Source organism: Schistocerca gregaria, chromosome 2 (genome assembly GCF_023897955.1).
Source record: "Schistocerca gregaria isolate iqSchGreg1 chromosome 2, iqSchGreg1.2, whole genome shotgun sequence".
NCBI lineage: Eukaryota > Metazoa > Arthropoda > Insecta > Orthoptera > Acrididae > Schistocerca > Schistocerca gregaria.
Genome location: NC_064921.1, coordinates 522,217,749 through 522,241,930, shown reverse-complemented (window position 1 = coordinate 522,241,930; position 24,182 = coordinate 522,217,749). Strand labels below are relative to the sequence as shown.

Sequence of the window (24,182 nt, the reverse complement as noted above, 5' to 3'; positions counted from 1 at the left end):
TTCCCATTTACTCAGCTCTTCCATCCATTCTGCTGAGTTTTCTCTCTTCCAACTCAACATGAATGCTCCTTTCATTACATCAGTAGTATACAAACCACAAAGTCATATGGCAGTAATCTCTGCTTTGAGATCACCAGTATTTCTTACGAAGTCCATTTTAAAATGTCTTTCCTTTGCATAACATTTGATATCTGATGGGATCTTCAGAAATATCACAATCAAACTCACTGTTAAAGAAGAACTGAGCTTAATGTCAAGGAACCCAAACTCATGAGAAACTGAATCACAGCTTCCTCCCCATAATCCATAAAACTCCTGTATATATCTTTATGGCTCTTCCTAGTACTGACTATGATTACTTCTCATACTGGACCCTATTGCCTTTCAACCACCTCTTAAGAATACTGGCTGTAATTTGAAGAGCATGTTTTGTGTGTATATATTACATGGCCTATTCACCACTGTTTATCAAAATTCACTGTTCAAAATGAGTTAAACCAAGTATTTACAAAATGCCAAGTATTTACAAAATGCCACTTTTAACAAGGAACTAAACATGAAAGGTTTTAGTACTATCACACAAATGTCAAAAAAACTCTTGCTGGTGGGGGGAAAGTTTCCTATAATAAAAAAATGAATAAAAAAATAAATAAAAATAAAAACAACAGCAACAAAAACAAAATCGCACTCACAATTCTTTGTATAAGACAATTCTGTAACTACACACTTACACTAACAATTCCTGAAGGAAGCATGAGAGATTAATGAATCTCATTGCCAATCTTTGTATTCTGAGAAAAGGATCACTTTCTTCAAATACAGGTATGTGTAACTTCTCTGTGCCAGTCCTCTCACTGCTCTGAAATAACTGAAAGAAATTTCAGATTGTCAGTAAGTATTTACATTGATAACTATTGTTTTCTTTATTCCATAAAGTTACAATAAACATAAATCACACTTTATAAATACCATATCACCAAAAAATAAAATAACAACAAAGCACAGAAAGTTATTAAGTGAAACTACCGTTTTAAAATGAAATGAAATGATGGTATGGATCCTGTCAGGGTTTGTTCAGCCCCTTGGTCCAACTCTTTCAATTTGATGCCACTTTGGAGACTTGTGCAACAAAGATGAGATGCAATGAAATACAAATGCCCAGCCAGAGCTAAGATGAAATGATTTAGACAACACAAACACTCAGTTCCTGAATGAAGAAAATCTATGACTCTTCTGCAAATCAAGCCCGGGATCGCGCGCGCGCGCGCGCGCGCACACACAAGGCTACAATATACCAGTTAACTGCTCAGTCCTGGGGCTGCAGTCCAAATAGGGCGAGGGATTGTGTCTGATGGAGTGTATAAGCGACGAAAGAAAGTGGTGGAGGAGGAAGGAGGATGTTTTAACTGGAAGAAAGAGGAAGCAAGGGACAGCAATGTGGTATCAGTGAGCTCATCCTGTTGTAGCCAGAAGGGACTGTGTGTGGTATACAATGAAGTTGGGAGGGAGAAGGGGGCCATACACAGCTTTGTTTCCTGCAGAAAAATGTATGCTGTGTATTCCTTCCTTCAAACTGGCAGCACATGTAGTTTATGTACTTTCCAGCAGGGGACACTACGAGTCTGCAGCTTAAGTGTAGGCAACCCACAATCTGTGTAATCGTGGTTGCCTAATCTCTGATTTGGGCTTTGTTCACTTCGTGCCCGTGTTGTGTTAGATCAAGGATGTTTTTGATGGCTCTTCCAGATAGGAGAAGGAAAACTCTGATGTGGGTTTTGATTAAGAACCTTCAGATATATTTTGTGAAAGTTTCAACAGTCAGGTAGCTAATACAGATTTATATTATTAAAAAACATCGTAACAAAATAATATGCATTTTTTATTATAAAAGCAAACCTTGCCTCAAACTTTTTATACCGTTCTTTTCGTTGTTTACATGTGTATTTACTTATTCATGGACACATGAAGATGAGGGACCTAGTACAGCTGCCTGTCCTCATATATCACAAAACATTATTACTGATGTGAGCAACTGGTCCAGAGTTGGCAATCAGCCTAATTTACATTTTCAACAGTGCTAGTGGTATAACTAGGCAACAGGATGAGAACTATACTGAATTTGAACGTTTCTCAGTATTTTTCAATAATGAGATGATAAAACAATAAAAGTTGAAACAAACAGGCATGCAGAACTAAAAGTTCATGAAATGAATAAGAAGAAGTCTATGAAGAGAAATTCTATATGACATCTATGGTTGATGGTAAAGATATATGAAATACACTACTTCTTCTCAATTTTTTTGGATATGCGTGTAGTGAAGTAGCCAAAAAAAGTGACTATTGGTCAAAGGATGGATTTCTAACTATTTCTTGGGGAAGCAGGCTAATGTATTGTTTATGTTGTACTTCAATGTTGTACTTGAATGACAGCATGAAATTCATAAAGCTGGGTCAGCCAGGATATGATCCATAGCACAAAATTAGACCTTTCTTTAGTTCTTTTGTCACACATTGTACAAATAACTCCAGACCACACATGAATTTTACAACTGATCTTAGAGGCAGAACGATTTAGAGTATGTTTGGACGTGGGGGGTGGGGAATCAAACTTCATTTATCGGAGATTCAACAACAAGTTATGCTTTGAGTTGTGATATCTACAAGGATAAAGCAAAGACGGATGCATCCATTAATCACAGGGACTTGGAGGGCACAAGCCAAATCTCCTCAGTGGTGGGCCCTTGCCTCTTGGCAAATATAATGTAATTCCCCCTCCCCAGAAAAAAACTGTGTAAAATTGTAAGAACTGGTTAAAGTACATAAAACATGCTTCTCCACTACAGTATGGCTAAATACTACATGATAATATTTATTGTAGTTATGTGAATACCACTAAGTAGCACAGTAGCCCAGCCACTGTTTAGCAATCACCATCGAGCCAAATGTGCAAATCAACAAACGCTACAGTGTATAAGATGTTTCATTACTCAACAGACCAGTCAATGCTGTCACTCATTCAAAATGAGTTACCATGATTATTATGTTGCATACATGAACAGACACATCAACCATACAAACAAGTGGTGTCAGTAAGAAATGAAAAAGTTATGGAATGCACCAAGCAGAGGTTCCCAAAAAAGGAAGATTTGGTGTTGCACGTTCAGCTTGAGATCAAACAGCTCCTCAGAGAAATGACACAGAGAAAGGCCCAACTACTCTGGCATTCCTTAATAAGGCAGACTAAACACCTTTCTTTCAGGTATCTTGAGATCACAATACAGAGGGGGAATACTCAAGCATCTTTTGCAAGGTTTCCACCATGTTGAGGTACTGAGCTTCTGTGTGCAAGTGACAACAGTTTAGAGTGGCTAAATCCGAGCAAGGTTGAAGGAGCAGCTGATTTTGTTGAAAATTACATGGATACGTTGGTTCCAGTAATCATACTTGAGACCACACGTGAATCCCTGCGAACTGAATTAGAATGCATATCCCTTTATGAATTTTAGTAGTCCCTTTTATTTAAGTATTTTATTGTCCGGTTTCTCACTGTTATTCTAGACTATGTTCTGTCTTCAATACTAGTCTTAACTAGTCTTAAATAAAAATAATTAAGCAAATTATGTTTTTCAATAAATCCAAAATAATTTAGCACAGATTCATGTATTTATACTAAAAATATGCATTCTGAAAAATCTCACATGAGACTGGGGTGAGGAGGTCGAGCCAAATCTCATGACATCTCACCAAGAGGGGAGAGAGGGGGTCGAAAAAATGCCAGTTAGCCTCACATGATTAACGGACACCTTTTAAGTGGGAGACTGTGTAAAGATTATTCTGGCATAGCCCACTGGTTTTACATGGACAGGTTCTACATAGAACCATTTGTGTTGGACTATCTGCACCAGGATAAAACCTTGAGTGTAGGCACAGGAAGGGTCTACCTAATCAAATGAAAACTGTGAAGCTTAGGAAGGTGGAAAAGATGTTTTTCAGGGAAGGAAGGTTTAGCTGCAGTAGAATGGAAGTCGACCAGGAGCATGTACTGTCTTTCAACCAGACATCGAACAAATTCAACTGTAACTAGTACCACAAACAAAGGAGGACAAGTACACAGACATAAACCAGATGTTGTAATACACAATAAGGAGAGTAAAACTGGAGTAGTCAGGGCTGTCCAGCTATCAAGTTATTATCCTTTCAAAATTGGGTTGTTTTGAAATCGAATTTATGCAAACACAATTAGTTTGTTTTTGTATTTACCCAGACAAGTCTTGACACCCGCATGTCATCTTCTGTGTGTCAAATTTTTATTTCTGTAAAGTACAATATGAAATTTATAATAATTTAACTGTTGTAGGCCTAAGAATTACAATATGTGCAATTTGCTTTCTTTTGTTTAGACGCTCACCTTAAAATTACATATGAACAGAATTATTATACACCGGTTTTTGTGCTCTTTCTCTTCGTTTTTTGACAGCATGTGATCTGCAAACTAGCCATGAAGAAAATTAATGTGTATTTATCAAGAACGGTTTCATGGGTAGAGGTTATGTGCATTTCTGTACTTACATTTTTTTTGTCCTGTTGTGTGTCTGGCTGGTGTCTCAACCAATGGCTATTCAGTGCACTGTTTTCATACAGTTTTTCATGCAATTTTTGCTCACAAGTTCACTTCACATGTACTTATACAAAATGTGGCCAAATGTGATCTGAGCAGACACTTCTGACTACATACTCAGGGAGAAGTGTTATGTTACTGCCACTACTCACTTGCTCATCATTGGCCTTGTGATGTTGTGGCACTAATTTTGAATGTTTCATCAGAATTGGTGTCATGCGGCTGCTGGGAGAGGGCTGAATGTATGTAGTGTGTGTGTGTGTGTGTGGTGTGTGTGTGTGTGTGAGAGAGAGAGAGAGAGAGAGAGAGAGAGAGAGAGAGAGAGAGAGAGAGAGAGAGCACTGGAAATTGGGGTTGGGAGGGAACTGAGAAAATATGTTTATTTATTTAGGCTGTTTGAGCGTTATGTATTGTGTGAGTAGGTTCCTTTGTATAGTCCACTGAGTGTTCCAAGCAGTGTTTTGTTGCAGTGTGTTGTATTTTCATTACAAACTCTCTTTCCTTGTATTATTGCTTTTTGTTTGTGGTAGTTCTCCTCTATTGTGAGTTTTTGATAGAAACTGTTGCTTTCTTTAAGGATCTTAAGATCAGTTTCCACGTTATTTAGTGACGGTTTCCTTGTGTTAGAGTGGAGTGTCTACTATCACTTCTTAGGGCTCTGAGGTACTCAGAGTATATCGTTTTGAAATTTCTGCATGTTTGGCCTACGTAGACTGACTGGCATGGACTACAGGTTAACTAATATATTCCGGCTTTGGAGAATTTGTCTGCTGATGTTCTTAGTGCTAAGATTTTTCTGCACTGTGTTATTTGTGTGTGGAATGATATTTGTAGCCTTTGTTTCTTCAGTGCATTCGCCACTCTGTGGACGTTTTTGTTACTGTATGTCAGTATGTGCCATTTCTTTATAGGCTGTTCCTGGTACCCTGTGTTTGTCTGGAGTTTGTGTTCTTGGTTCTCTGTCATGGCTGGTGATTTGCTCATGGTTCGTTCTCTTTTTTTAAAATGTTGTTGTTCCGTTTGTTTATCATTTGTGTGTTGTACCCATTCTCTTTGGCTATTTGGTGTATTGTGTTTAGTTCCGGTGTGTAGCTGAGTTTGTCCAGTGGAGTTCTGTTGAGCATGTGTCTGAAACTTGAGAGTTTGTGTGCTTGGGGGTGGTTGGAGTTGATGTGAATGGTTGTTACTTGTGGCTGCAGGTTTCCTGAAAATTCCAAATTTGTTTGTTGTTGATTCTGTGTATGGTGATGTCTGAGAAATTAAGTTTCATTTCCTCTTCTGCCTCAATGGTGAATTTCATTTTTGAGTGAACTGTATTTATGTCACTATGTAATTGTTTTATTCGGGTGTCTGTTTCATCAATCAAGCAAATGATACCATCCACATATCGGTGCTAGTATATAATCTTGTACTGTTTCTGATGTTTAATTTCAATGAATATTTTGTTTTCAATGTGGTTTAGAAATGTGTTTGAAAGTACACACTCATGGGTGAGCCCACTGAAAGGTCATGTTTTTGTAGATATAACGCCTCCTTGAAAGTGAACTGTTCTGTTCTGTTATAATCTTTAGAGTGGCTTCTATTTCACCTATGTGTGCACTTGTTATGTCCCCTCGATACTGGAGCTGTGTTTTCTTTTTATTTTTTTATTTTTTTATTTTTTTTTATTTTAATTAAACAATGCTTATTATTTCTTTTACTGGCACATCTGTGTGCATGGATGTGATGTCAAAAGATACCAGGGTTGCTGTTGATAGTATGTTTATATCTTTTCTATAATTTCACTGGTATTTTTTAGGTTTCCGTTGTTTGTGAAAGTGTATAATTTATGTAGTAATGTATGTAGGTGTTTAGCTTGGTGGTAAGATGGTGCATTCTTGAAACTGATTACAGGCCTGACTGGACAGTTACTTTTATGTATCTTTGGTAAACTATTGAGGCTGGGTGCTCTGGGATTGTTTTGTGTTATGTATTTGGCTCAAGTTTCTGTGACAGTGACTTCGAGAGTTTTTAGAGTTCTTGTATGTTTCTTTGGTGCCTCATGGTAGGATCACTGATTAATTTGATAATGTTTTTCTGTTCTATAAATTCTTCTGTTTTTTTATGTATTCTGCCTCATTCATAAGTAAAAGTGTATTCCCTTTGTCTGCTCTGATGATGATTGCATTGTGTTCTTGGAGTTTTTTGTTTAGTTTTATGGATATATTTTCCTTTGCTGTTCTTGTTTTTGAAATGATGTGGGTCTCGTTCTCCTTGATTATGTGTTTTATCTCTTCTGCTACAAGTTCTCTTGCCAAGTTGGCATTGAAACTTGGATTGTTCAGCTTTTCTTCTCGCTTTATTATATATTCTGTCTCTGCGATCAGGTTTTCTACAATTTTGTGTGACAGATCTGTGTTTATGTTGTGTTTTGGCCCCTTTTCAAGTAATTCTCTTTATTGTATTGTTAATTCTATGTCAGTTAAATTTACGAGTCTGTCATGGAACTTGTGTTCGGCCCCTACTCTGTCTTCTTTATCTATTGTTGTGGCAGATCTCATAAGGTGATTCAGTAATTGTTTTGTGTTTCTTTCTTTTTGTTCATTAGTACTTCTGTGTAAGACCTGATTTCTTGAGTTATGCCATCGAAATGGCTGGTGTTTTTATGAGATTAGTTAATTCAAGGTGTGTTTTGTACAACTGAAGATTAAGCTGCTATTTTTTCGCATACAGAAAGCAAATTTCTTCTTCTAAGCAAGTAACTTCTGCTTTCCTTTTGGCTACTTGTGCTGCAGGTGACTTGCGTTTATACTGACTTTTACAAAACCAAGGTTTATGTTATCACTTAGACAGATTTTGTTAAACCTGATGTTGAGGATACTTTTGTGCAGCTGTATTTTTGAATTTGTTGTACAGCTTCATGGGAAATGCTTGGCTTGGCTTTGAGGTACTCATTTTACTACTACTTATCCTTTCTGTAGGACAAAACTCAAATGGAGGAAGGTGGTTTTCTTTTACTTGTTTCTTTTAGCAGTATTGAATAGTTGGGCTGTGTACAAACAAACAACAAAAAAAGGACAACATCCCTGGAATGCTTCATCAACACCTTAGTTAAACAGCTAGCTAGCCATAGTGGCATGAAAGGGCTTAAGGATTCAAAAGATGAACCATCACCAAATGCAGACACAGTGTTTGGCCAACACTTCCCAGAAAATATCACAGTTACAGCATCTAAACAAAATTCTGCAAGGTGCTTTAAGGTTTCTGTAGATAATGAGAAAAAAGAAACTGGGAAAATAGTAAGAAAATAAACACCATGGTAGTGTGAGCAATGTGATCCGGGTCTCTGCATACCAGACTGTTTTAAAGAGTACCATACGTCAGTAAAGTATGTTTAATAAAAAAAAAGAACAGCACTTCTCTATCAAACTTTTCTTGTATGCATATGTTTCTTTCAATAAAACGTTCTTTTGTACACACTTATTTCTTGAAAAGATTCAAAACAGTTAGTTTTAGAATTTTTTTTTTTTTGTTTCATTCAATTTTCGAAACTGGAGAAAAAATATCATTTACATTCATAAAAAAAATTGTATAACAACATTAGAAAGAGGACGTTTCAAACTTTAAAGTAAATAGTTTACTATTCTATATTATCTTCATGGTTTCTTTAAAAATCCAGGAAATTAATTGAAAAGTGTCAGTCTGCAGAGACGAAAACTGTGTAAATGGCTCAGTTAGAAAGTGTAAAAGAGGCAAAGTGGAAGGCCCGGGGAAGGAGAGGCATGGAGATTCAAGATCAGAAGGACTACAGAATCCTCACATACATAAAATTCAGAGAACCTGGTACACTAGCAACAAGTGAAGGGATTGGGGGGGGGGGGGGGGGGGGGGGGAGATCTAGGGTTTAGATGCAACCATTAACCCTTTGGCTGCTGCAGCTGTGTGTCTGGCTGGCTGTGTTAAGCACGCTCTTGAGATCACCTAAGCCGTTTACCTGCACTAATAGCCATCTCTGCAGACTGCTGTTTGCTCCTGAGCTCGCTGCTCAGCTGACCTTGGCCTGTGCTGAGTATTTCTGGAGCCAGGGCGGTTGCGACTGTCTGATTGTGATCACCAATGTTACAAATAAACACTGTGTATCTGGATACTTATGCACAGCTTTGAATCTGAAGACGAATTGCTCGACAGACATAATGTACACTGGAACTGCTTATGCTGCTAACATATAACTCTTAATCAAAGGCTTTCTTTCATTTGCAACTAGTTCTTGCGAATTATCACAAGGTCTGTGTATACATCCAAGTTTTCTTTGTCACACTGATAGTTAATTATCAGCTCTTTGTACATAACTTACAATGTAAATGCTGGAGAATCTGTAACGATCAAATGTTGATGTTTGTCTGTACTAGCACAATAATTTGCCCTCATACAAATTTGGAGGGAACCATCTGGATGCCGAGGCACACTTTCAAAGCTAACCACTATACTTTGAGCTCATTAACCCAATAAATTATCCCCAGGGAAACTTCAAAGTCAAAAAGTTAATGTTTCTTATGTATAAATTTTGTTTAAGAATGCAATAAAGGAATACTAAAGTTTCCACACTACCTAACTAAACATCACCTTTAATTCCTAATCAACTTTTGCACCTTAGAAATGGGGGAGAGTGTGCAACTGACCATTGCCTAATAAAGTACCTTCAGATATGTATTTGTACGTACCACCTCTCTATAAAAAATGAATCACTTTGGGTTAGTCTCACTAAAACTCAATTGGATTATTCTTTTTTGTTGCGTTCATAATTGTTTGTATAAAAGAAAAGTTTGGAAAAGTTGTTTAGAGAATTGGAAAATTCTGAAAATATGAAGGACCTTTTCTATGGAATTTTTACGATTTTTGTTATTCACAACTGAAACAACTGATATGAATAATTATTTTTTTGTTTTCTTCATTATGGCCTTGGACTTGAAGCTTCCAGTCTGTATTTGTCAGCACAGACTGGATGTTTCACATATTCGAGCGTAAGGCGGTTGTCAGCATATTAATTCATCTGGAATGGCTCTTCGAGCTCAGATAATGCTGTGTTTTTATTTACCTATTTATATTTTTGCACTGTTATATTTCCCACCCTTCTTTCTCATCCAGGCTTTGGATCGGCAATGGCGAAGCTAATTTTTTTTTATTTTTTTTTTATTTTTGTACTTACTTTTTGTTTCTTTTATCTTTTTGTGTTTTTAAATTTGTAAATAATTCTTTCATGAGGAAGTGCTTATTTTCATCTTACTGGTGTAGCAACTTGGCTAGAAGTTCTTCTTTGAGTGGTACGTTTCAAAATGTGACGCAAAACACAAGGGTACATTGCATGTTTTGCTTTCATATTTTGTTTCTTGTTGCGTGTTCTGTTTCAAGCAGACTAGTCCAATCTTTTTGGACCGGTCACTTGGAAAGACATTGGAAAGTGCCTTCCAGTAAAGTGCAGATGATTCTCATCACCAGAGCATCTTCCTTTCCTATCTGTTCTCCGTTCTGTAGCAAACTTTTCCTCAAGTTCTTGTACCAGACGTAAATAAAAATCTGTGAATGGTATTTTTCTCCCTATCACTGATCTGTGAAAAGTGTGAAGGTCCACAACACGAAAAAATAAATAAATAAATAAATAAACTTTTTGTACCATATAACAGATTTACACACAGATTCAACTGAGCTTAATAGTATGTCAGAGCGTTAAATTCACCTTCTCCTTGTTTCGGTTTCTTCTGTAGATTCCATAAATTGTGCCTGTTGCTACATACAGTAGCGCATGCTGGTCTTCTATGGTTGTGCAGCCAGAGGAACAATTCTGGACTTGTATACCTATTGTCAACATATAGCCTCTACATTACCGGAGTGCCCCAAATTATGGGCTTAAATTTCTGTTGTTGTACCTGTGTGTACAACGAAATCCAATAAGTATCCAGCTTTACAACTGCACAACACAAATGTCTTGTTTCCAAATCTACTTCGTTTTGAAGGAATGGATTGTTTAATAGATAAGCAACCTTTGAACAATAATAGGCTTTCAATGACACAGAGCTTTTTGTATGGATCACTGTGCAATGCCATACAAGCTGTATCAATTGTTTTCCTAATTTTAAACAAACTGTCATCTCCATGATTGGCAGGGATGACACTAAAATGCAACATTCTAGGGACATAAGTTTGCCGAAAACTGGAATGACCAGAAATACATCTCTTGACCAATATTCCTTTATTCTCAGCTTTATTAACATGGGCCATAATAAGCCAAATATCAATGAATATAGTTACTCAAAACCAGTGTCTTTCGAGGTGGACAGTCGAGAATGAATTGATTCCAATGTATTTGCAATGACGAAAGTGTAAAACCGTTTCATTTCACATGCTATAAAATCAATTTTCTGATTGGAACAGCATGAAAAAGGATAGAACTCTTGAATCAGGCGCTAGTTGCCAATTATGTCCTGAAGATGAATCATCAAATGCATATAGTGCTGGACTGAAATCACACTTTTGCAAATCAAATTTGTCACTAAGGCATGGTCTTTTATGCATTGCATTGTCTTCACTTTCAGAATCTGAAGAAGAATTATCCTGGTGAGCTCTAATAGGTGAAGTACATGGACGTGTATTATTATGAGATTCTTCTGAAGAATCATCACCACTACAGTCATTGGAGCTGCCACATTCACTGTCACTGTCACTTCTTGTAAGTATCTGCAGTATCTCTTCATCAGTGTAACCAAACCGATGTGCCACTTGTTTGTGAAACTCGAAAGTGATACATTCTAAAGCAGAAATGCAGGCAGGAAGCTAAAGAATACAAATCGGCTAGCGTGAATGTGTAACAGCAACTGTGAAATCTGACGAAAGTACCGTTGAGCAGCTATACATGTCTGCACGACCACAGGTAGCGAAACCGGCTGACGGTGAAAGCTGACATTAGGACTCAGGTACCAGCCAGGCCATGATGGTGAATGCTGCCTGCAGCACCCACAGGAAATACCACTGCAGCCGCTAACAGTGTCCGCAACCCCTGCGGAAAGGTAGTGTATGGTGGGATTTCACATCTGCAGTGCTCAAAGGGTTAAAGTCAAGCCTGTTGTGTTCAGTAGCATTTAAATAATAAAAAATAAACATAAAAAATATCACAATTCCACTTAGCTGCATATTATAAAAATGTATATATACTCTCTTAACATGGGAACATTCAGTATTTTGTGTTTACATTTGCAAGATGTGTATTTCATTGAAATTTCGCACAAAATACAAGTGTGTGTGTCAATCCAAAGGGAAAATATGTATAAAAGTTCCAAAACAACAACTGTTTCTTAACACAAGTTAGCTTGCTTTTAGTATTGATGTTTTATGATGGAAGTACACACATGTGAAACCACACCTAAGAACCTATAACCTTTTGTATTGTAACTACAGAGCCAAACATATGTAGAAAAAAAAAGAAGTCAAAATAATCACTCTTTTGAGCTATGATAACTGTGCAAACAGAATCCAAGAAAAAGATTTTGTTGCACAAAAAACTTGTAACAACTGGTTGTCATGAGGCATTCTACTCTATAGGGAATCCCTGTTCAGCTTTGGATGGTCTTGGCAGCAAAAAATGCAATAATTCAGTACTAATGTGCCAAAGCCAATGTTCAGGTATAGAAATTCGCAGTACAGATAACAGTAGGCACACAGATCTGCACATGCCTGGGATTAGCTACGTGAAATTTGAGAAATCAACTATGCCAGTAAAAAACTGGTCTCAGTGGTGAAATGCCAGACTAAAAATCCAAAGCTCATCGGTTAGATCCCCAGTCAATCCTACGATTTTTATGATCACTCATCACTTCTTTAAGCCCTGGCAATGTTTGTTCCTGTGACGAATACACAGCTGCACTGTGGCTTGGAATCCTCACGTAAGTATAGGTCCCCTTTAAGTGGCTAGGCAAGCCAGTTCAAATGTCTGAGGAAGGCACTGCAGTATTAAAAATAATCTCTGAATGGGTGATCACTTAACTTGATCCAGAAATAAGTGATCCTTTTTTATCTACTACAGAGTAAACATTTTATTATGGTTATTAATTTTTAAGAAGCCACTAAAGGCTGTGGAAGGTATCAGTAAAATCAAACAGTACAGCAATACCAAGTAAGTGAAAATGGGCAAGAATAAAAGTGTAAACCTTAAAAACATTTACCCAAATTGAGCAAGTCAACGTCACCATGCAACCAAGGGCACCAGATGCTAATATTTTGGAGGAAAGAGGCTCAAACAATCAGTTTCAGATCATTATATCAGTTTTCAAAATTTATTGAGAGCTGAGAGATCGTGCAACGTTATGCCAAGGAGGTTCTGCAACCGCATTTTGTCCATTCCAGCACAGAGGCGCCCCCCCCCCCCCCCCTCCAAGGAGTTATACAGTATGCTAAAGCATGAGCCCCTACAGCTATTGATGAGAGTGTGTAGCCTGCGTCACACAGGAACATGCTTCCGTGCATAGAGACAAAGCGACAGGGAAGCATGGAATGGATATTGTCTGCGTGAGTGTGCCGGCAGAGAGCGAGCAAATGAAGTCTGCGGTACCAAACTGTGTTACTTAGGGCAACAATCAGTTTTATTTGCCTATGATGCATCATATTATATGTTAAAATCTAGGAGAGGATAAAACATTATAAAAATGATTGTAATCAATTGTCTATATGAGAGAAATCTAACTTCACATCTTGACATTGCGTCCACTGATACACAGCTACAGTAATTGTCATGTCAGAAGGCAAGAACAGTTGACACGGCTTTGTGAAGATGTCAAGTATAATTTTTCACAAAATAATAATGGGCTAATGACTAAATCATTGAAAAGGGTTGCAATAATTATTGTTTATCTTGACTTGGACTGTATTATAAGTTGACATGTAATACACAGATAAATTAACTTTAAACTCCAACTAAACACAATATAGTTCCTTGATGACTATTCATAATCCATATATTTTTTAAAAAAATGTGTGTATGTTGGTGTGTTTGCCTGTAATAAAATGTAAATCACTGTGCTTAAAAATTACTGCAAAGACTATAGTAAAAAAAACTGTCAGTATGCTATCTCATTTTTCACTGTCAACAGGCATTATTAGTGTAAACTAACTCCTTCGACATCACATTTATGGTCCATTGAAAAATCAACAAATTTACCAGCTTCTATGAATTACTCAAGGGAAAGCTGACCAATAATGTTGAAAACCGTGGATATCATGACAGTTACTCCCTGTCATTTTAAGGCATTTTCCAGTTCATGTCCTGAAAATAGTAGGGGTTTACCTGTCGAAATACTAGTTTTTGACAAATCTACCCAGCCACAATCAGAGCATACAAGAAACTGGGCAAAGCTTAACTTGTCCTTGGGCAATATGTTGAACATTATAGTCTGCATGCTTCATATGATAGAAATTCCTGACTGGGAAGTTCTCATACACTATGTACGGAATTGATATGTTGCAAACACATTTTTTAAACCATGAGCCTTTAGAACCAATAAATATTATTACATTACTTTGTTCCATGTCTACATCATAATACCATTGCCACTGCTATCTGGGTTCATGTGCGAACTAGAGTTGTAAATTTAGAATGATAGGTTCAATTTTTACACCCATCTTCACCTCTCTGTCAAAGACTTCTTTCTGGAGCTTTTCAGCATGATGCACACGGTGTGCTCACGCTGAAGGTGGGATGTTGTCTATTGCTTAGTTCATTAGTCATTCAGTGCCTGTTATCTTGAATGTTCCATTTTTTGCCCTACATAGCCTTTAACTTGTGCCCAAATTAATTCTGCTGGATTATACTGGTAAAGATACATGAGTAAATGCAAAACTGTGTGAGCACATTCACATGCAAGAAATTCACATTCTGTCACGTGACTTGTATAAATTAACGAGCTGCATTCTGCCGCATGACTGGTATAAACTAATAAGTTGCAGGATTTCGGCACAAGTCTAACTTGTACGGCACAAAATATTATGCCACAGCACAATATCTGCTTTCTTGGTGTCTACACTTGAAGTTTTTCTCTGTAGCAGTTGAATGATAACTGGCAAGGTAATTACAATAACCGGCTTTGCAGCAAAGTATGGCAAGAATTGTTCAGAGAACCATTTCTTGAAACTGATAGTGTAGATTTCCGAACAGTAGTCACAGATGTTTATCTTACACTGAAATACAAGTTTACTCTTAGGAACAAAACCAGAAGAAGAGCCACCATGCAAATAATTACCTGAGAATCTTTGCTCTGGGAACTTTAAAACAATGAGTACCCTCACTCATTTTCCAGCAGTTACTCATCGAATGATTCCAATTCACCCACGTTTCAATAAGGTAATGCACTGCTGAACTACCTCCTCCTCTTGTATCGTGCATTTTTCTAAGGGATGTTGTTTGTGCTCCACCCATGTCAAGGTCATATTTTTTGAATCAAAAACTCTCTTCTCAATACATTTTAAACCAATGTCTTTCACAATTCTTTGCATCGGTGAATCACTACCTTTGAAACCAATTTCCTTATGCATAATTGTAAGAAGATTTCGCAATGATGGGTATTCACTACTTATACACATTTCATTAACTGAACTTTGTAAAAACCATCCATTTGTGTTACTGGTATCTTGTGATTTCAAGCATTCTAGGTGACATGAGACCAAATTTTCCCGAGGCTTCTACAGCTCTGACATTTTTGTTTACTATTCTCTGTAAAGTTCTCCTGGCGACACATACTTCTGCAGTTTGCTGTCTTCAAAATGTCAAAGTCCCACTTTCAGATTAATGTTTGAAAAAATTATAAATGTGGTACATAAACCTACTTGCCTGCTTGTGAAGCTCTTCATGTTTATTTCTGTCTCCTGATATATTTACTGGAAATCACACTAACACATTTACAGATGACATTTACAGCTATACTGCTACAAGAAAATAACACTGAGGTGTGAATGAATAATTTGGTCGCTCTATGAATGAAAGAGAATTGTCGCAAAGTACAGAAACAGCACGGCGTGTAGGTTGGAGATTCTCACAGTCTAGTTGCAACTTGTGGCTGGCCACTTGGAGAGAGAGAGAGAGAGAGAGAGAGAGAGAGAGAGAGAATCTTATTGGCTGCTAGCAGTTAATGGAGGGAAGTGTGCAGAATGGCTCACAACTGAGCTGCCTTCTTCCTTCTTACATGACAGTAATTATAGATAATGTGAAAACCATATCAGACCAAGACCCCAGTTATTGCACTGACTGAGTTAGGATGAACTATGATAATCTTTGCCATGACATTAGCATTGCTGTCATACAGTAGATCAGCTGCTGAATGAACCGTACATACTATTATTATTGGGAATATTTTGAAATGTGACTCAGGTCATCATTTGGGATCTGTATGATGTAATACTTTGTTATAGTGCTACTTTTATTGTAAAGAGAGACGGCAATACACCCTGTTGATCTTCAGCATTATGCATTCCACATCTGATATTGTGCTGACACCACTGTGTTGTTACATTGGTCATTCACATGTCCCAATTGAGGTGGTAAGTCATGCAGATCAATTTGTCAGATGATGCTTTTTGTGAAAATGGGTACTTCTGTGTGCTTTGCTTTGTTTCAGTCTTTAAAGAATTCTATTTTCCTTCTACAGAAATAACCTTGGCGTAGTGCACTGGTCACTAGGTCATAATTTTTAAGGTACCTGATCACTTCTTAGTTTTTTAAGGTCCCACTGCCTAATGCCATATCTCTTTTTCCTATTTAGTCTATCCTTCAGACTTATTAAGTTACAACAATATTACGCAGTCTAGTATCTGAACTATAAACCACTGTCTAATAGATGTTATTTAAAAAATGGAAAAAAATCAGCCATAAACATATTTCATACCAGTTAAAATATTGTGAATACACAAAAATGTTAAGTGTGCACTTCACTGACAAATACAACTGACATAATCCAGCACTTGCAGCTGTTCTGGTGTCCAGCAGCATCAATAATGAGCTTTTTCAACAAATTTAACATTTACTAGCTACTTTGAAAAAATTCTAACTTTATATTCAAGAGAATGTTTGCTTGTTACGTAGTTTCACTTTTCATGGATCATTTGCACAATTAATCATAATGATATGGAACAACTCATGTTACATTCACGTTACACATTCATATGTAAATATGGCTACATGCTGATCATCTACAATTGTTGTTATTATTATTATTATTATTATTATTATTATTATTATTATTATTATTATTATTGTTTAGTATTGTTGTGTGTTAATAATTCTCACCCATGATCTTTTAGACATTACAAAATTAGAACTTCTTATTCTTCTCGAAGACAGAACAAGTTGTCAGGGAGAAATTTTTTTCAGTTTGTTTTCAAATTTAAATTAGCTGTTTATCACATATTTTATATGTATATCATTGGGTAAGTGATCAAAAATTTTCATGGCAGCATTGTGCACCCCTTTCTGTGCTGAAGACAAACTTATGGTGAGTAAAGTATGGTGTTTTTTTCTTCTAATACTGACATTATGTGCATCACTTCTCCCTTTGAACTGCAGTGGATTATTTACAACAAACTTCATGAGCAAACAGATATACTATAAGGCAATAGTCAGATTGTGTAACTCCTAAAAAAGATGTCTGCAAGACAAAATTGTGGGTGAGCACCACATATCATCTTAACAGCATGTTTTTGAGCAGTGAAACTTTCTTTTTTAAAGTTAAGTTAGCCCAGAACATTATTCCATTGCCATTACTTGGCTGTCAATCTATGAGCTCTCCCCCATTTCATGTGCTATTGAGTTGCACTGATATCTTCAATGGTAACAACCACCACTTTATCTGGCGATTCTGAGTAATAAAATTTCTTTTTATATGGGCTTACCTGGACCTCAGGCACTCCTTCAAACAGTTCATCCAAAGTCTCCTGAAGGAATAGAACCAATTTCTTCTGTAAAACTTCCCAAGAGTTCTTGTGATTGACGTTCAGAACACCACCACCTCCAACAAGTGGCAAAACAGCAACACATCTAGCCGCCAACTGCACAGTTTGTTTATCTGGGTTATCAATGAATTTCATAAGGAATTGTTCAATATTACTCTGAAACCAAGAAAATTACTTGCTATCAGTCATGTGAAATAAACTCAAATCCATTTATTAATTAATAAGAGACAAATACTTTGAAAGTGTTAACTTCTGGAATTTACAACCTCAATGTAAAATTGTCATTTGAGTAGCAGACAGAGTCAAAGTCTAATGCTCTGCAGACTGAAAACCTATAAATCACTCACATATTTAGGTGAAGTTTCTTTGTCAAATCATAACACACTATGGGAGCAACCATAATACTACTTAACATGGTGGATTACATGTACTGCGGACTTCATTCAATCAGTATGGCGTCAGGACACCCTACATTTTTCTTTTGATGTGTTGATATTTAATAATACCATACTGCTTACAACCAACAATATTTGATATTATAGCAGCCATCCAATTACCCCAGTTTTCTAAATGGCATGATACTGAAAGACCACAAAGGTGCCCACCCCATTTAGATACTGTGGTAACCCACTGGGATACCACCTAGACGTTGGGAACCAGCCAAAGACTCCAATTTTGGCCGTCATCACAAGATTGTCACATAAGATGCAGCAGTCACACCACATCCGCTATCATGAAGCATGCCCACCAGGGGGAGACGACACAGCTAGTGGTCATGCATAACGTCTAAGCAGGTGCCTCCTGGGCCACATGCGACATGCCATCTATGTATGTTATTGCAGCCCAGCGATTGCCCCAAATCTGATCTCGTGTATCTTTCTATTTACTACACAATCAACAACTGTACTGTACCTTTCTTACCACATGACTACACAATACATTGTATCTGTTGTGAATTATTGTCCTCTGAGATAATTAAATGGTGATAATTTAGAGCATTTTTCAAGTTTGTTATATAACTGTGGACTCTGTCAACAGGCTACCTCATCAGGAGTGTTGATGGAAGTCATGCTACAGCAACTCCTGTATCAGCAGTTATAGGGACAGAAACATCAGGAAATCTTATTGTCTGCATTACTGTCCAGCTGTTGGCTACAAATCCACCGCCATTACCTCTTTATGACGAGATGTTGGAAGAGAGGGAAACATGTTAGAAGCACCTGTGCCCCCAGCATTTCACCACATTCCAGATAATGGATCCAGCCACTTTTCCTTTTGCTGATTTTGTCCAGTACATACTGCTTTTTTGCAAATTGGCGCCTTTCATGGAACCAACACATCTGACTTTTGACAAAATGTGTGCTCTGTTAACCACCTACTTTCACTGACACTGACATGTCATTGCAACCAATATGGAATTTTACAAGTGTTGTAAACAACCTAATCAGTCATACCATGCATGGGCAGCTGAACTGCAGAGACTCAGTTGGAAATGCCGTTTTGTTACTCCAGTACATACGGAGGCGTATGCCAAGGAGATGATTAGGGAAATAATCATTCAGGCAGTTCTGAATATGGAGTTGCATCAGAAAGCTCTACATTTTTAGTGTCCTCCTTTGGAGTTTCCCTGGTTGCGGGCCATTGATTAGGAATCTGAGGCGAGGTCGTGGCTTTCGCGTCACACCCGGAGAGGTATCCAATTTGCCGACACAGCAAATGCAGCAACAATAGAGTGCAAATACTTCTGACTTGTAAACAAGGAAATAAGTCTTGGCCCATTGACGGGGGCTCATTTCCATCATGACTTGACTATTTTCGAACATGTCAGAGAAGTCTGCCCTGGTAGGTGGGCACAGTGTGAGGCATGCCAGAAGGTAGTACATTCTGTGTCTCTCTGCCAATTCTGGACAAAAAACACTTGCCTCAACAGGAATCAATGGACATTAATGTGATTCTGCCAGATTCTCAAACCATAGTGATGTAACCTAAGAAACTGTTGATCACACTCACTTTACACAATAAATAAATTCAGTTACAGCTGGTGCCTCTGCATCTCTGGTAAACACTTAAATGAATCACCAACTGGGAGCAATGTCCCTTAAAGCCAAAGCTCACCACTTAGTGGCATATAACAAACAAAACATTCCACTCAAAGGGCAACTCACAATTGTGGCGACGAACAAAACTGTCTCATGACATCTCACCTTCCTTGCGACTCACAGTGTCGATACAAAGTATGTATCTGGCCTTGATACTTTTTCAGCTTTTGGATTTGTCAATGACTTGGTCCACCTGGGCTTGGAACCAATACTCTTGCAATAAACCCATAGTAAGGAGTACGCTGACATTTTCTCAGAGGGTCTGGGAAAAGCGAGGAACTTCACAGTGCACATAACATTACAGAAACTGGCATGCCTTTGCTTCTTCCATGCACAATGTGTGCCCCTTGCTTTGCAGAATGCAGTCAAGAATGAGCTAGATAGATTGGCAGCCTTGGAATCATTGAACAGGTATCTGCAACAAAGTGGGCTATGCCATTGGTTATTGTGAAAAACTGTGCCCGTGTGGTAATGTTAAGGTTACAGTCACATCCAGTCACAGACCAATATGTATTCCGTTTCAAAACCAGATGAGCTTTCCTCTGCACTTGCCAGTATTTTTCAAACGTCATCTCTGTGAAGCTTGCTTAAAATTACCCCTGGATGAAGAATTAAAGAAAGTCATGGCAATCAACAAGCCACATGGATTATATTATTTCAAATACTTAGTTTTCGGGGTGGTCAGTGCCCCAGCAATTTTCAAAGGTTCCGCGAGTAACTCCTGTAAGGCATTCCAGGCTGCTTAAATTACCTAGACAACAATGCAGTGATGGATGCCACAAGGAGAAACATTTAAGGAACTTCCAGCAGGTGTGCCACACACTCCAGTTCACAGGTCTCAAATGAAACCTCAAACAATCTCTCTTTTTTCAACCATCAGTGGAATACCTAGGATAAATCACCTCTCGTGGAGGTGTTAAGCCCACATAGAAGCAGGTCAAACAAGTTATCTTGCTGCATTGCCACATAAATTTAAAGAAGCTCCTGTTCTACTTGGGAAAAGTAGTGTGTTACAGAAAAAATTATCCCAGGCATGGCATTGGCTGTGCACCTTCTCAACAACATGTGGAAGAAGGGCATCCCTTTTGTATGGTTGGAGGCATGTGAAAGGGCATTCAAGACCCTGAATCAGGGTTTCCTATCGGTACCTTGTCTCGCCACATTTCCAATTGGGCAAATAGCTAGTGGTGGCTGCAGATGCCTCGAAATTTCACCACACTATGGCCTACAAGCTATATATATGCCTCTTTGTTCCCGCAGCAAAGCTACCTGAGAGGACTGTCCACTTACTCCAGCACCGGGCATTCTTTCTCAGCAAGTAAAATTACAAAATTCACCTACGCAAATGCCACTCAACATGCCAACAATCATGATCTGTCTCCAACAATGCGCTCTGTCTCAGATTTCGACCAAGACAAGATCTTACGCTTCCAGAAGGATGAAGAGGCTCAATACATGGTGGACGCTCTTCCTATTACAGGGACCCCTATGGCCAATGCCATGGCCACGACCAAGGACACCATCTTACACAAGAACTGCAGTACATACAATAGGGCTGACCAGACCACATTCTCAGTCAGGAGTTCAGCCTGTTGTGGCATCACTTCCATCTCTGCCACTGGCTAATCCTGGTGGATGGAGTTATCCTACTAACTACAGATCAATGGTCTCCCTGGGTAGTCCCACCAGAACCTCTGCACCTGACAACCTTATGGCTCTTGAATCAAGGTCACTGGGGCATTTCATGAACTATATTGCTCAGCCAGCACCATGAGCACTGGCCAGTCAGAGACTGGCAGTTCAAACATCTTGTCAGCAACTATCATTAGCATGAACAACAGCAAGCAAGTACCCAGCAAATGTTCCCAACCTGGCAGACACCCTCCTGCTCGTGTGAGCGGGTTCATTTGGACTTCGTTGGCCTGTTCCTGGATACTATGTGGCTGACTGTCCTTGATGCATACTCCAACCTTCCGTACATGGTCAACTGTTGGTCCATGAGTGCAGAGGCTACAGTCACTGCATTCAGCAGAATTTTTGCTACCGAAGGACTTCCTCTCATGCTGGTTCTGACACAGAAATGGCATTTTAGACCTGCTATCTCCATCTTTCCACCCCAATCAAATGGTGAATCGAAAGACATGAAAATCTTTAAACACAGGTGAAGAAATATGTGGCTAACGCTCCTACAGATGTGGCACCCAAACTTTTTTTTTTAGTTCCTTCACGTCAACACCGACAGGGGAGAAGAGCCCAATGGAACCCGTCCATGGCTGTCTGTCCTGTACCCTCAACCATATCGTGCTGCCATCACCTGTGGAGCCATTTGCAGTACTGTTTCCGGGTTTTCAGCCAAGCATAGGGCCTCAGATGGCAGGACATGTGGATTCCAGCAGTCATCTGGCAGCTCTCTGGTGATGGGGGACCAGATGGTGACATGCCATCAAACTCAACAATATCTGCAAGAGGGACTCAGTTGCCACCACCTCCGGCCCTCCAGCGTATACACATTGTGGTGACATCATCTTTTGCTTCTCTTTTGCAAAACTATCTGTTACCTAACCTCCTGCTCCTGAACTGTTTCTGCTCTCTGGTTCTCATCCCTATTCACCAATCCCAGCCATGTCCTCATCTCCCTCTGCTTACAGGACCCCCGAGGTGAGCCATATGTCAGAAGACCAGCCCCATCCCCATCCCCATCCCTGCAGCTCCCTTTCTATGCCAGGTCCTGATGTAGACATGGAATGTCCTCTGCTGCCAGTGTCAGAGCCACCAAGACTTCGACTGCACCAGGAGCTGGTAAAACTGGACGGGACATCCAATGCTTCCAACAACATCGGCCTGGTTTAAAGTGCCGCCCAGACCCCTGGCCAGTTGGGGGTCAACTCACTGAGATGTCGGCTATTGTTGCACAACTGGCACATACAACAGAACAATCACTCAGGGTCCACCACTGCAGTGTGGCTACCTGGGATAAACACTGTGGCCAAGTGACCACGCATGGCAGCTACAAAGGCACCTCTCAGCAACACCAGCAACATGCCGTCTATGTATATGATCACTACCCAGCAGTCAACCCCAGTCTGCTTTTGCTCATCGTGCTAATTATTATGTTGGTTATAATTGTACTGTACCTGTCTTGCAACATGGCTATGCTACACACTGTATCCATTGTAAACTATCGTCCTGTGAGACTTAAGTATACTTGTTCTGGTGGGGTCGTCTTGTGTTATACTTGTTCTGGAGGTGTTGTCCTGTGTTTTTTTTTATATTGTGAATTACAGCAGATACTGCACACAATTATCCATAAAATAAACAAGATTTCAGTATTTTGTATCTCTTGATCAAGTGCTGAAGCAATTAGCAACGCAAACAACAGTGGAGGAGTAGAGCTGAGAGCACAACATAGGACACACAGAGCGATGGCAATTCAAAGAAAGATTAAAAGATAATCTTTTGCACATAATGCTATGTAATGGGGAGAAAAATGGAGAAACTGAAAATGGAAGGTTAAACGTGAACACTGCAAACATATAAACTTCACTAGTGATACAGTCATCTTTAATTTCATTCCTTATGGAATGAATGTCCACAACATGCAAAAAAAAACCTTTATTACTTTCAACTCAAAAGGGATCCCTGAAAGGGTGTCTCAGGCCTCTGATAGGAGTTGAACAAACTGACAGGCAGGAGTACAGAATAAGGCTGCAGATAAAGTGCAATCATAATCTAATCTCTTTTTACTTCTCTTAAAACATTTTTTAAAATTTCTCTGAAAAGATTTTGATCAGTTCCTGAAACCATAAAGAAAGCAACATGGTACATTATTGGCCTTGCAGTCACTTGATAACCAACAACCAGTGCTGAATCTTGTAGCTCAGCTACACACACACACACACACACACACACACACACACACAGTTGAAATTAAAAAGAAGAAAATAGCTCGAAATATACTGCCACTGCAGTAACATAGCAACTGGTTCACTTATGCTCTAGCAATCCAATCCATACAAATATTTTATCTGTTACATCTTCCTAATTCATGGCTCATCTCCATTTTCTTCCCCTCACTCACTATATTTTTTCTGGAATAATAAACCCACCCCCCCCCCCCCCCCCAACAAGAGAATTCTGCACTTTTAACATAATTTATGAATGGAAAACATGTTTGTATCACAGAAAATATCTGTTCACTAGTGAGAAAACGCTGTCACTTCTCAACAGTAAACTCATTTCAAAAAATAAAAGAAGAAAACGAGTCAATGATTATTCTGAAAAAAGGAGTTGTTGAAGTTCTTGCAGAAGCAAGCATTCCACTGTAAAAAAAAAAGGAAACTGCATTAAGGGTGCAGATTGTTGATTTCCTGAATAAAGATCTAGCATCTGTGAGGACTCAGCATGATAAATATTGGCCATATTTGAGATCAATGAGGGTCAGATGTATTAGTAAAAGCATCCTACAGGTCCAGTTCAGTAATCTTACTTGTAGAAGTGTTTCT

The 24,182-nt window shown here is 38.6% G+C and overlaps 1 protein-coding gene across 1 annotated transcript in view; it reads right to left on the bottom strand.

Annotated features, from left to right (window-relative positions):
- Positions 1 to 24,182, bottom strand: part of LOC126330094 (uncharacterized) — a 103,246-nt gene that overhangs the window by 43,617 nt on the left and 35,447 nt on the right. The window contains exons 6-7 of the mRNA XM_049996330.1: positions 17,522 to 17,737; positions 732 to 868 (exon numbers count right to left, since the gene is read on the bottom strand). Of these exons, the coding sequence (XP_049852287.1) occupies positions 732 to 868; positions 17,522 to 17,737 (353 nt within the window). The remainder of the gene's footprint in view (positions 1 to 731; positions 869 to 17,521; positions 17,738 to 24,182) is intronic.